Here is a 13,667-nt window from a genome sequence, read left to right on the forward strand (position 1 = left end):
TCAGGTAGACATCAGTCCCAACATGAAGTCCCTGCAGTACCTCAACATCAGGTAGAGATCAGTCCCAACAGTACCTCAACATCAGGTAGGCATCAGTCCCAACGAAAGTCCCTGCAGTACCTCATCATCAGGTGAACATCAGTCCCAACAGTACCTCAACATCAGGTAGGCATCAGTCCCAACATAGGTCCCTGCAGTACCTCAACATCAGGTAGACATCAGTCCCAACATGCAGTCCCTACCCTCAACATCAGGTAGACATCAGTCCCAACATGAAGTCCCAACAGTACCTCAACATCAGGTTGACATCAGTCCCAACAGTACCTCAACATCAGGTAGGCATCAGTCCCACATGAAGTCCCTGGGTACCTCAACATCAGGTAGGCATCAGTCCCAACATGCAGTACCTCAACCTCCATCATCAGGTAGACATCAGTCCCAACATGAAGTCCCTGCAGTACCTCAACATCAGGTGACATCAGTCCCAACATCAGGTAGACATCAGTCCCAACATGAAGTCCCTGCAGTACCTCAACATCAGGTAGACATCAGTCCCAACATCAGTCAACCAACATCAGAAGGCCCTGCAGTACCTCAACATCAGGTAGATCAGTCCCAACATGTCCCAACATCAGGTAGAGTCAGTCCCAACAGTACCTCAACATCAGGTAGACATCAGTCCCAACAGTACCTCAACATCAGGTAGACATCAGTCCCAACAGTACCTCAACATCAGGTAGACATCAGTCCCTGCAGTACCTCATCATCAGGTAGGCATCAGTCCCAACAGTACCTCAACATCAGGTAGACATCAGTCCCAACATGAAGTCCCTGCAGTACCTCAACATCAGGTAGACAGTCCCAACAGTACCTCAACATCAGGTAGAGATCAGTCCCAACAGTACCTCAACATCAGGTGATCAGTCCCAACAGTCCCTGCAGTACCTCAACATCAGGTAGAAATCAGTCCCATCCTCAACATCAGGTCACCAGTCCCAACAGTACCTCAACATCAGGTAGACATCAGTCCCAACATGAAGTCCCTGCAGTACCTCAACATCAGGTAGACACCAGTCCCTGCAGTACCTCAACATCAGGTAGAGATCAGTCCCAACATGAAGTCCCTGCAGTACCTCAACATCAGGTAGACATCAGTCCCAACAGTACCTCAACATCAGGTAGACATCAGTCCCAACACATGAAGTCCCTGCAGTACCTCAACATCAGGTAGGCATCAGTCCCAACATGAAGTCCCTGCAGTACCTCAACATCAGGTAGACACCAGTCCCAACAGTACCTCAACATCAGGTAGACATCAGTCCCAACAGTACCTCAACATCAGGTAGACATCAGTCCCAACATGAAGTCCCTGCAGTACCTCAACATCAGGTAGACATCAGTCCCAACAGTACCTCAACATCAGGTAGACACCAGTCCCTGCAGTACCTCAACACCAGGTAGACATCAGTCCCAACATGAAGTCCCTGCAGTACCTCAACATCAGGTAGCATCAGTCCCAACAGTACCTCAACATCAGGTAGGCATCCCGGTCCCAACAGTACCTCAACATCAGGTAGACATCAGTCCCTGCAGTACCTCAACATCAGGTAGACATCAGTCCCAACATGAAGTCCCTGCAGTACCTCAACATCAGGTAGACATCAGTCCCAACAGTACCTCAACATCAGGTGGACATCAGTCCCAACATGAAGTCCCTGCAGTACCTCAACATCAGGTAGACACCAGTCCCAACAGTACCTCAACATCAGGTAGACATCAGTCCCAACAGTACCTCATCATCAGGTAGGCATCAGTCCCAACAGTACCTCAACATCAGGTAGACATCAGTCCCAACAGTACCTCAACATCAGGTGACATCAGTCCCAACAGTACCTCATCATCAGGTAGACATCAGTCCCTGCAGTACCTCAACATCAGGTAGACACCAGTCCCAACAGTACCTCAACATCAGGTAGAGATCAGTCCCAACATGAAGTCCCTGCAGTACCTCAACATCAGGTAGACATCAGTCCCAAAAGTACCTCAACATCAGGTAGACATCAGTCCCAACATGAAGTCCCTGCAGTACCTCAACATCAGGTAGGCATCAGTCCCAACATGAAGTCCCTGCAGTACCTCAACATCAGGTAGACACCAGTCCCAACAGTACCTCAACATCAGGTAGACATCAGTCCCAACATGAAGTCCCTGCAGTACCTCAACATCAGGTAGGCATCAGTCCCAACATGAAGTCCCTGCAGTACCTCAACATCAGGTAGACACCAGTCCCAACAGTACCTCAACATCAGGTAGACATCAGTCCCAACAGTACCTCAACATCAGGTAGACATCAGTCCCAACATCAAGTCCCTGCAGTACCTCAACATCAGGTAGACATCAGTCCCAACAGTACCTCAACATCAGGTAGACACAGTCCCTGCAGTACCTCAACACCAGGTAGACATCAGTCCCAACATGAAGTCCCTGCAGTACCTCAACATCAGGTAGCATCAGTCCCAACAGTACCTCAACATCAGGTAGGCATCAGTCCCAACAGTACCTCAACATCAGGTAGACATCAGTCCCTGCAGTACCTCAACATCAGGTAGACATCAGTCCCAACATGAAGTCCCTGCAGTACCTCAACATCAGGTAGACATCAGTCCCAACAGTACCTCATCATCAGGTAGGCATCAGTCCCAACAGTACCTCAACATCAGGTAGACATCAGTCCCAACAGTACCTCAACATCAGGTAGACATCAGTCCCAACATGAAGTCCCTGCAGTACCTCAACATCAGGTAGACACCAGTCCCAACAGTACCTCAACATCAGGTAGACATCAGTCCCAACAGTACCTCATCATCAGGTAGGCATCAGTCCCAACAGTACCTCAACATCAGGTAGACATCAGTCCCAACAGTACCTCAACATCAGGTAGACATCAGTCCCAACAGTACCTCATCATCAGGTAGACATCAGTCCCAACAGTACCTCAACATCAGGTAGACATCAGTCCCAACAGTACCTCAACATCAGGTAGACATCAGTCCCTGCAGTACCTCAACATCAGGTAGACATCAGTCCCAACAGTACCTCAACATCAGGTAGACATCAGTCCCAACATGAAGTCCCTGCAGTACCTCAACATCAGGTAGACATCAGTCCCAACAGTACCTCAACATCAGGTAGACATCAGTCCCAACAGTACCTCAACATCAGGTAGACATCAGTCCCAACATGGAAGTCCCTACAGTACCTCATCATCAGGTAGACATCAGTCCCTGCAGTACCTCGACATCAGGTAGACACCAGTCCCTGCAGTACCTCAACATCAGGTAGACATCAGTCCCTGCAGTACCTCAACATCAGGTAGACATCAGTCCCTGCAGTACCTCAACACCAGGTAGACATCAGTCCCAACATGAAGTCCCTGCAGTACCTCAACATCAGGTAGGCATCAGTCCCAACATGAAGGCCCTGCAGTACCTCAACATCAGGTAGACATCAGTCCCTGCAGTACCTCAACATCAGGTAGACATCAGTCCCAACATGAAGGCCCTGCAGTACCTCAACATCAGGTAGACACCAGTCCCAACAGTACCTCAACATCAGGTAGACACCAGTCCCAACAGTACCTCAACATCAGGTAGACATCAGTCCCTGCAGTACCTCATCATCAGGTAGACATCAGTCCCTGCAGTACCTCATCATCAGGTAGGCATCAGTCCCAACAGTACCTCAACATCAGGTAGACATCAGTCCCAACATGAAGTCCCTGCAGTACCTCAACATCAGGTAGACATCAGTCCCAACAGTACCTCAACATCAGGTAGACATCAGTCCCAACATGAAGTCCCTGCAGTACCTCAACATCAGGTAGGCATCAGTCCCAACATGAAGTCCCTGCAGTACCTCAACATCAGGTAGACACCAGTCCCAACAGTACCTCAACATCAGGTAGACATCAGTCCCAACATGAAGTCCCTGCAGTACCTCAACATCAGGTAGGCATCAGTCCAACATGAAGTCCCTGCAGTACCTCAACATCAGGTAGACACCAGTCCCAACAGTACCTCAACATCAGGTAGACATCAGTCCCAACAGTACCTCAACATTAGGTAGACATCAGTCCCAACAGTACCTCAACATCAGGTAGACATCAGTCCCAACATGTCCCTGCAGTACCTCAACATCAGGTAGACATCAGTCCCAACAGTACCTCAACATCAGGTAGACACCAGTCCCTGCAGTACCTCAACACCAGGTAGACATCAGTCCCAACATGAAGTCCCTGCAGTACCTCAACATCAGGTAGGCATCAGTCCCTGCAGTACCTCAACATCAGGTAGGCATCAGTCCCAACAGTACCTCAACATCAGGTAGGCATCAGTCCCAACAGTACCTCAACATCAGGTAGACATCAGTCCCAACAGTACCTCAACATCAGGTAGACATCAGTCCCAACATGAAGTCCCTGCAGTACCTCAACATCAGGTAGACATCAGTCCCAACAGTACCTCATCATCAGGTAGGCATCAGTCCCAACAGTACCTCAACATCAGGTAGACATCAGTCCCAACAGTACCTCAACATCAGGTAGGCATCAGTCCCAACAGTCCCTGCACCTCAACATCAGGTAGACACCAGTCCCAACAGTACCTCAACATCAGGTAGACATCAGTCCCAACAGTACCTCATCATCAGGTAGGCATCAGTCCCAACAGTACCTCAACATCAGGTAGACATCAGTCCCTACAGTACCTCAACATCAGGTAGACATCAGTCCCAACAGTACCTCATCATCAGCTAGACATCAGTCCCAACAGTACCTCAACATCAGGTAGACATCAGTCCCAACAGTACCTCAACATCAGGTAGACATCAGTCCCTGCAGTACCTCAACATCAGGTAGACATCAGTCCCAACAGTACCTCAACATCAGGTAGACATCAGTCCCAAAATGAAGTCCCTGCAGTACCTCAACATCAGGTAGACATCAGTCCCAACAGTACCTCAACATCAGGTAGAGATCAGTCCCAACAGTACCTCAACATCAGGTAGACATCAGTCCCAACATGAAGTCCCTGCAGTACCTCAACATCAGGTAGACACCAGTCCCTGCAGTACCTCAACATCAGGTAGACATCAGTCCCAACAGTACCTCAACATCAGGTAGGCATCAGTCCCAACATGAAGTCCCTGCAGTACCTCAACATCAGGTAGGCATCAGTCCCAACATGAAGGCCCTGCAGTACCTCAACATCAGGTAGACATCAGTCCCTACAGTACCTCATCATCAGGTAGACATCAGTCCCTGCAGTACCTCAACATCAGGTAGACACCAGTCCCTGCAGTACCTCAACATCAGGTAGACATCAGTCCCTGCAGTACCTCAACATCAGGTAGACATCAGTCCCTGCAGTACCTCAACACCAGGCAGGCATCAGTCCCAACAGTCCCTGCAGTACCTCAACATCAGGTAGGCATCAGTCCCAACATGAAGGCCCTGCAGTACCTCAACATCAGGTAGACATCAGTCCCTGCAGTACCTCAACATCAGGTAGACATCAGTCCCAACATGAAGGCCCTGCAGTACCTCAACATGAGGTAGACACCAGTCCCAACAGTACCTCAACATCAGGTAGACATCAGTCCCTGCAGTACCTCATCATCAGGTAGACATCAGTCCCTGCAGTACCTCATCATCAGGTAGGCATCAGTCCCAACAGTACCTCAACATCAGGTAGGCATCAGTCCCAACATGAAGTCCCTGCAGTACCTCAACATCAGGTAGGCATCAGTCCCTGCAGTACCTCAACATCAGGTAGGCATCAGTCCCAACAGTACCTCAACATCAGGTAGGCATCAGTCCCAACAGTACCTCAACATCAGGTAGACATCAGTCCCTGCAGTACCTCAACATCAGGTAGACATCAGTCCCAACATGAAGTCCCTGCAGTACCTCAACATCAGGTAGACATCAGTCCCAACAGTACCTCATCATCAGGTAGGCATCAGTCCCAACAGTACCTCAACATCAGGTAGACATCAGTCCCAACAGTACCTCAACATCAGGTAGACATCAGTCCCAACATGAAGTCCCTGCAGTACCTCAACATCAGGTAGACACCAGTCCCAACAGTACCTCAACATCAGGTAGACATCAGTCCCAACAGTACCTCATCATCAGGTAGGCATCAGTCCCAACAGTACCTCAACATCAGGTAGACATCAGTCCCTACAGTACCTCAACATCAGGTAGACATCAGTCCCAACAGTACCTCATCATCAGCTAGACATCAGTCCCAACAGTACCTCAACATCAGGTAGACATCAGTCCCAACAGTACCTCAACATCAGGTAGAAATCAGTCCCTGCAGTACCTCAACATCAGGTAGACATCAGTCCCAACAGTACCTCAACATCAGGTAGGCATCAGTCCCAACATGAAGTCCCTGCAGTACCTCAACATCAGGTAGACATCAGTCCCTGCAGTACCTCAACATCAGGTAGACATCAGTCCCTGCAGTACCTCAACATCAGGTAGACATCAGTCCCAACAGTACCTCAACATCAGGTAGACATCAGTCCCTGCAGTACCTCATCATCAGGTAGGCATCAGTCCCAACATGTCCCTGCAGTACCTCAACATCAGGTAGGCATCAGTCCCAACATGAAGGCCCTGCAGTACCTCAACATCAGGTAGACATCAGTCCCTGCAGTACCTCAACATCAGGTAGACATCAGTCCCAACATGAAGGCCCTGCAGTACCTCAACATCAGGTAGACACCAGTCCCAACAGTACCTCAACATCAGGTAGACACCAGTCCCAGTACCTCAACATCAGGTAGACATCAGTCCCTGCAGTACCTCATCATCAGGTAGACATCAGTCCCAACCTCATCATCAGGTAGGCATCAGCCCCAACAGTACCTCAACATCAGGTAGACATCAGTCCCAACATGAAGTCCCTGCAGTACCTCAACATCAGGTAGACATCAGTCCCAACAGTACCTCAACATCAGGTAGACACCAGTCCCAACAGTACCTCAACATCAGGTAGACATCAGTCCCAACATGAAGTCCCTGCAGTACCTCAACATCAGGTAGACACCAGTCCCAACAGTACCTCAACATCAGGTAGACATCAGTCCCAACATGAAGTCCCTGCAGTACCTCAACATCAGGTAGACATCAGTCCCAACAGTACCTCAACATCAGGTAGACATCAGTCCCAACATGAAGTCCCTGCAGTACCTCAACATCAGGTAGGCATCAGTCCCAACATGAAGTCCCTGCAGTACCTCAACATCAGGTAGACACCAGTCCCAACAGTACCTCAACATCAGGTAGACATCAGTCCCAACATGAAGTCCCTGCAGTACCTCAACATCAGGTAGGCATCAGTCCCAACATGAAGTCCCTGCAGTACCTCAACATCAGGTAGACACCAGTCCCAACAGTACCTCAACATCAGGTAGACATCAGTCCCAACAGTACCTCAACATCAGGTAGACATCAGTCCCAACAGTACCTCAACATCAGGTAGACATCAGTCCCAACATGAAGTCCCTGCAGTACCTCAACATCAGTTAGACATCAGTCCCAACAGTACCTCAACATCAGGTAGACACCAGTCCCTGCAGTACCTCAACACCAGGTAGACATCAGTCCCAACATGAAGTCCCTGCAGTACCTCAACATCAGGTAGGCATCAGTCCCTGCAGTACCTCAACATCAGGTAGGCATCAGTCCCAACAGTACCTCAACATCAGGTAGGCATCAGTCCCAACAGTACCTCAACATCAGGTAGACATCAGTCCCTGCAGTACCTCAACATCAGGTAGACATCAGTCCCAACAGTCCCCAGTACCTCAACATCAGGTAGACATCAGTCCCAACAGTACCTCAACATCAGGTAGGCATCAGTCCCAACAGTACCTCAACATCAGGTAGACATCAGTCCCAACAGTACCTCAACATCAGGTAGACATCAGTCCCAACATGAAGTCCCTGCACCTCAACATCAGGTAGACATCAGTCCCAACAGTACCTCAACATCAGGTAGACATCAGTCCCAACAGTACCTCAACATCAGGTAGACATCAGTCCTCAACATGGCAAGTCCCTGCAGTACCTCAACATCAGGTAGACACAGTCCCAACAGTACCTCAACATCAGGTAGACATCAGTCCCAACAGTCCCTCAACATCAGGTAGGCATCAGTCCCAACAGTACCTCAACATCAGGTAGACATCAGTCCCAACAGTACCTCAACATCAGGTAGACATCAGTCCTCAACATCAGTCCCTGCACCTCAACATCAGGTAGACATCAGTCCCAACAGTACCTCAACATCAGGTAGACATCAGTCCCAACAGTACCTCAACATCAGGTAGACATCAGTCCCAACAGTACCTCAACATCAGGTAGACATCAGTCCCAACATGTACCTCTGCATCAGGTCAACATCAGGTAGTCCCAACAGTACCTCAACATCAGGTAGACATCAGTCCCAACAGTACCTCAACATCAGGTAGGCATCAGTCCCAACAGTACCTCAACATCAGGTAGACATCAGTCCCAACAGTACCTCAACATCAGGTAGACATCAGTCCCAACATGAAGTCCCTGCAGTACCTCAACATCAGGTAGACACCAGTCCCAACAGTACCTCAACATCAGGTAGACATCAGTCCCAACAGTACCTCATCATCAGGTAGGCATCAGTCCCAACAGTACCTCAACATCGTCAGTCCCTACACCTCAACATCAGGTAGACATCAGTCCCAACAGTACCTCAACATCAGGTAGACATCAGTCCCAACAGTACCTCAACATCAGGTAGACATCAGTCCCAACAGTACCTCAACATCAGGTAGACATCAGTCCCAACAGTACCTCAACATCAGGTAGACATCAGTCCCAACAGTACCTCAACATCAGGTAGACATCAGTCCCAAAATGAAGTCCCTGCAGTACCTCAACATCAGGTAGACATCAGTCCCAACAGTACCTCAACATCAGGTAGAGATCAGTCCCAACAGTACCTCAACATCAGGTAGACATCAGTCCCAACATGAAGTCCCTGCAGTACCTCAACATCAGGTAGACACCAGTCCCTGCAGTACCTCAACATCAGGTAGACATCAGTCCCAACAGTACCTCAACATCAGGTAGGCATCAGTCCCAACATGAAGTCCCTGCAGTACCTCAACATCAGGTAGGCATCAGTCCCAACATGAAGGCCCTGCAGTACCTCAACATCAGGTAGACATCAGTCCCTGCAGTACCTCAACATCAGGTAGACATCAGTCCCTGCAGTACCTCAACATCAGGTAGACATCAGTCCCAACATGAAGTCCCTACAGTACCTCATCATCAGGTAGACATCAGTCCCTGCAGTACCTCAACATCAGGTAGACACCAGTCCCTGCAGTACCTCAACATCAGGTAGACATCAGTCCCTGCAGTACCTCAACATCAGGTAGACATCAGTCCCTGCAGTACCTCAACACCAGGTAGGCATCAGTCCCAACATGAAGTCCCTGCAGTACCTCAACATCAGGTAGGCATCAGTCCCAACATGAAGGCCCTGCAGTACCTCAACATCAGGTAGACATCAGTCCCTGCAGTACCTCAACATCAGGTAGACATCAGTCCCAACATGAAGGCCCTGCAGTACCTCAACATCAGGTAGACACCAGTCCCAACAGTACCTCAACATCAGGTAGACATCAGTCCATGCAGTACCTCATCATCAGGTCCCTGCAGTACCTCATCATCAGGTACATCAGTCCCAACAGTACCTCAACATCAGGTACATCAGTCCCAACATGAAGTCCCTGCAGTACCTCAACATCAGGTAGGCATCAGTCCCAACATGAAGGCCCTGCAGTACCTCAACATCAGGTAGACATCAGTCCCTGCAGTACCTCAACATCAGGTAGACATCAGTCCCTGCAGTACCTCAACATCAGGTAGACATCAGTCCCAACATGAAGTCCCTACAGTACCTCATCATCAGGTAGACATCAGTCCCTGCAGTACCTCAACATCAGGTAGACATCAGTCCCAACAGTACCTCAACATCAGGTAGACACCAGTCCCAACAGTACCTCAACATCAGATAGACATCAGTCCCAACAGTCCCTACCCTCAACATCAGGTAGACATCAGTCCCAACAGTAACATCGGTGAGATCCCCAACAGTACCTCAACATCAGGTAGGCATCAGTCCCAACATGAAGTCCCTGCAGTACCTCATCATCAGGTAGACATCAGTCCCAACAGTACCTCAACATCAGGTAGGCATCAGTCCCAACAGTCCCTGCAGTACCTCAACATCAGGTAGACATCAGTCCCAACATGAAGTCCCTGCAGTACCTCAACATCAGGTAGACATCAGTCCCAACAGTCCTCAAAAATCAGGTTGACATCAGTCCCAACAGTACCTCAACATCAGGTTGACATCAGTCCCAACAGTACCTCAACATCAGGTTGACATCAGTCCCAACATGAAGTTCCTGCAGTACCTCAACATCAGGTAGACATCAGTCCCAACATGAAGTCCCTGCAGTACCTCATCATCAGGTAGACATCAGTCCCAACAGTACCTCAACATCAGGTACCATCATCCCAACAGTCCCAACAGTACCTCAACATCAGGTAGACATCAGTCCCAACAGTACCTCAACATCAGGTAGACATCAGTCCCAACAGTACCTCAACATCAGGTAGACATCAGTCCCTGCAGTACCTCAACATCAGGTAGACATCAGTCCCAACAGTACCTCAACATCAGGTAGACATCAGTCCCTGCAGTACCTCAACATCAGGTAGACATCAGTCCCAACAGTACCTCAACATCAGGTAGACATCAGTCCCAACAGTACCTCAACATCAGGTAGACATCAGTCCCTGCAGTACCTCAACATCAGGTAGACATCAGTCCCAACAGTCCCAACATCAGTACCTCAACATCAACATCAGGTAGACATCAGTCCCAACATCAGGTGAGTACCTCAACATCAGTTAGGCATCAGTCCCAACAGTACCTCAACATCAGGTAGACATCAGTCCCAACAGTACCTCAACATCAGGTAGACATCAGTCCCTGCAGTACCTCAACATCAGGTAGACATCAGTCCCTGCAGTACCTCAACATCAGGTAGACATCAGTCCCTGCAGTACCTCAACATCAGGTAGACATCAGTCCCAACAGTACCTCAACATCAGGTAGACATCAGGCCCTGTAGTACCTCAACATCAGGTAGACATCAGTCCCAACAGTACCTCAACATCAGGTAGACATCAGTCCCAACATGAAGTCCCTGCAGTACCTCAACATCAGGTAGACACCAGTCCCAACATGAAGTCCCTGCAGTACCTCAACATCAGGTAGACATCAGTCCCAACATGAAGTCCCTGCAGTACCTCAACATCAGGTAGACATCAGTCCCTGCAGTACCTCAACATCAGGTAGACATCAGTCCCAACAGTACCTCAGCAGGCTACTGCATCATAGTACCCCTCCATCTCCTCTTTACCTCAGCAGGCTACTGTATCATAGTACCCCTCCATCTCCTCTTTGCCTCAGCAGGCTACTGCATCATAGTACCCCTCCATCTCCTCTTTACCTCAGCAGGCTACTGTATCATAGTACCCCTCCATCTCCTCTTTACCTCAGCAGGCTACTGCATCATAGTACCCCTCCATCTCTGTCCTCCCTTTACCTCAGCAGGCTACTGTATCATAGTACCCCTCCATCTCCTCTTTACCTCAGTAGGCTACTGCATCATAGTACCCCTCCATCTCCTCTTTACCTCAGCAGGCTACTGTATCATAGTACCCCTCCATCTCCTCTTTACCTCAGCAGGCTACTGCATCATAGTACCCCTCCATCTCCTCTTTACCTCAGCAGGCTACTGCATCATAGTACCCCTCCATCTCCTCTTTACCTCAGCAGGCTACTGCATCATAGTACCCCTCCATCTCCTCTTTACCTCAGCAGGCTACTGCATCATAGTACCCCTCCATCTCCTCTTTACCTCAGCAGGCTACTGCATCATAGTACCCCTCCATCTCCTCTTTACCTCAGCAGGCTACTGCATCATAGTACCCCTCCATCTACCCTTCTCCCCCCCCTTCTCCCCTTTAGGGGTAACCTGGTGTCTGCCCAGCGTGCCTTGCGTAGTCTGGTGGGCGTATCCAGGACATTGCGAGCGCTGGTCCTAGCGGAGAACCCTCTCGTGGAGACGGAGGACTACCGTCTGTGTGTCCTGAGCCGCCTGCCGTTGCTGGAGCGCCTCGACAAGGAACCCATCTCTCCTGAGGAGAAGTCTGAGGCCCAGGAGAAACTCAGGGTATAACACACACAAACAGGAGAAACTCAGGGTCTAACACACATGCACAGGAGAAACTCAGGGTACAACACGCACGAACAGGAGAAACTCAGGGTCTAACACGCACGAACAGGAGAAACTCAGGGTCTAACACGCACAGGAGAAACTCAGGGTCTAACACGCACAGGAGAAACTCAGGGTCTAACACACACGCACAGGAGAAACTCAGGGTCTAAAACACACGAACAGGAGAAACTCAGGGTCTAACACACACAGGAGAGACTCAGGGTCTAACACGCACAGGAGAAACTCAGGGTCTAAAACACACAGGAGAGACTCAGGAGAAACTCAGGGTCTAACACACACAGGAGACAGGGTAGGAAACTCAGGGTCTAACACACACGCACAGGAGAAACTCAGGGTCTAACACACACACACAGGAGAAACTCAGGGTATAACACACACGCACAGGAGAAACTCAGGGTCTAACACACACAGGAGAAACTCAGGGTCTAACACACACACAGGAGAAACTCAGGGTATAACACACACAGGAGAGACTCAGGGTCTAACACACAGGAGAAACACACACAGGAGAAACTCAGGGTCTAACACACACACACAGGAGAGACTCAGGGTATAACACACACACACAGGAGAAACTCAGGGTCTAACACACACAGGAGAAACTCAGGGTCTAACACACACACACAGGAGAGACTCAGGGTATAACACACACACACAGGAGAAACTCAGGGTCTAACACACACAGGAGAAACACAACACACACACACAGGAGAGACTCAGGGGAGAAACTCAGGGTCTAACACACACACACAGGAGAAACTCAGGGTCTAACACACACGCACAGGAGAAACTCAGGGTCTAACACACACAACACACACACACAGGGAGAAACTCAGGGTCTAACACGCACAGGAGAGACTCAGGGTCTAACACACACAGGAGAAACTCAGGGTCTAAAACACACGCACAGGAGAAACTCAGGGTCTAACACACACGCACAGGAGAAACTCAGGGTCTAACACACACACACAGGAGAAACTCAGGGTCTAACACACACACACAGGAGAGACTCAGGGTCTACTCAGAGACTCAGGGTCTAAACACACTCAGGGTCACACACAGGAGAAACTCAGGGTCTAACAACACACAGGAGAGACTCAGGGTAACACACACACACACACAGGAGAAACTCAGGGTCTAACACACACACACAGGAGAAACTCAGGGTCTAACACACACACAGGAGAGACTCAGGGTCTAACACACACACACACAGGAGAAACTCAGGGTAT

The 13,667-nt window shown here is 49.6% G+C and overlaps 1 protein-coding gene across 2 annotated transcripts in view; it reads left to right on the top strand.

The window, feature by feature from the left end:
- The window catches only part of lrrc23 (leucine rich repeat containing 23), a 79,138-nt gene that overhangs the window by 49,172 nt on the left and 16,299 nt on the right, over nt 1-13,667 (top strand). For both annotated transcript variants that reach the window (XM_065020061.1, XM_065020060.1), the window contains exon 9: nt 12,165-12,369. In XM_065020061.1, coding sequence (XP_064876133.1) covers nt 12,165-12,369 — 205 coding nt within the window. The remainder of the gene's footprint in view (nt 1-12,164; nt 12,370-13,667) is intronic.

The sequence above is a fragment of the Oncorhynchus nerka genome, linkage group LG7 (genome assembly GCF_034236695.1).
Source record: "Oncorhynchus nerka isolate Pitt River linkage group LG7, Oner_Uvic_2.0, whole genome shotgun sequence".
Lineage (NCBI taxonomy): Eukaryota > Metazoa > Chordata > Actinopteri > Salmoniformes > Salmonidae > Oncorhynchus > Oncorhynchus nerka.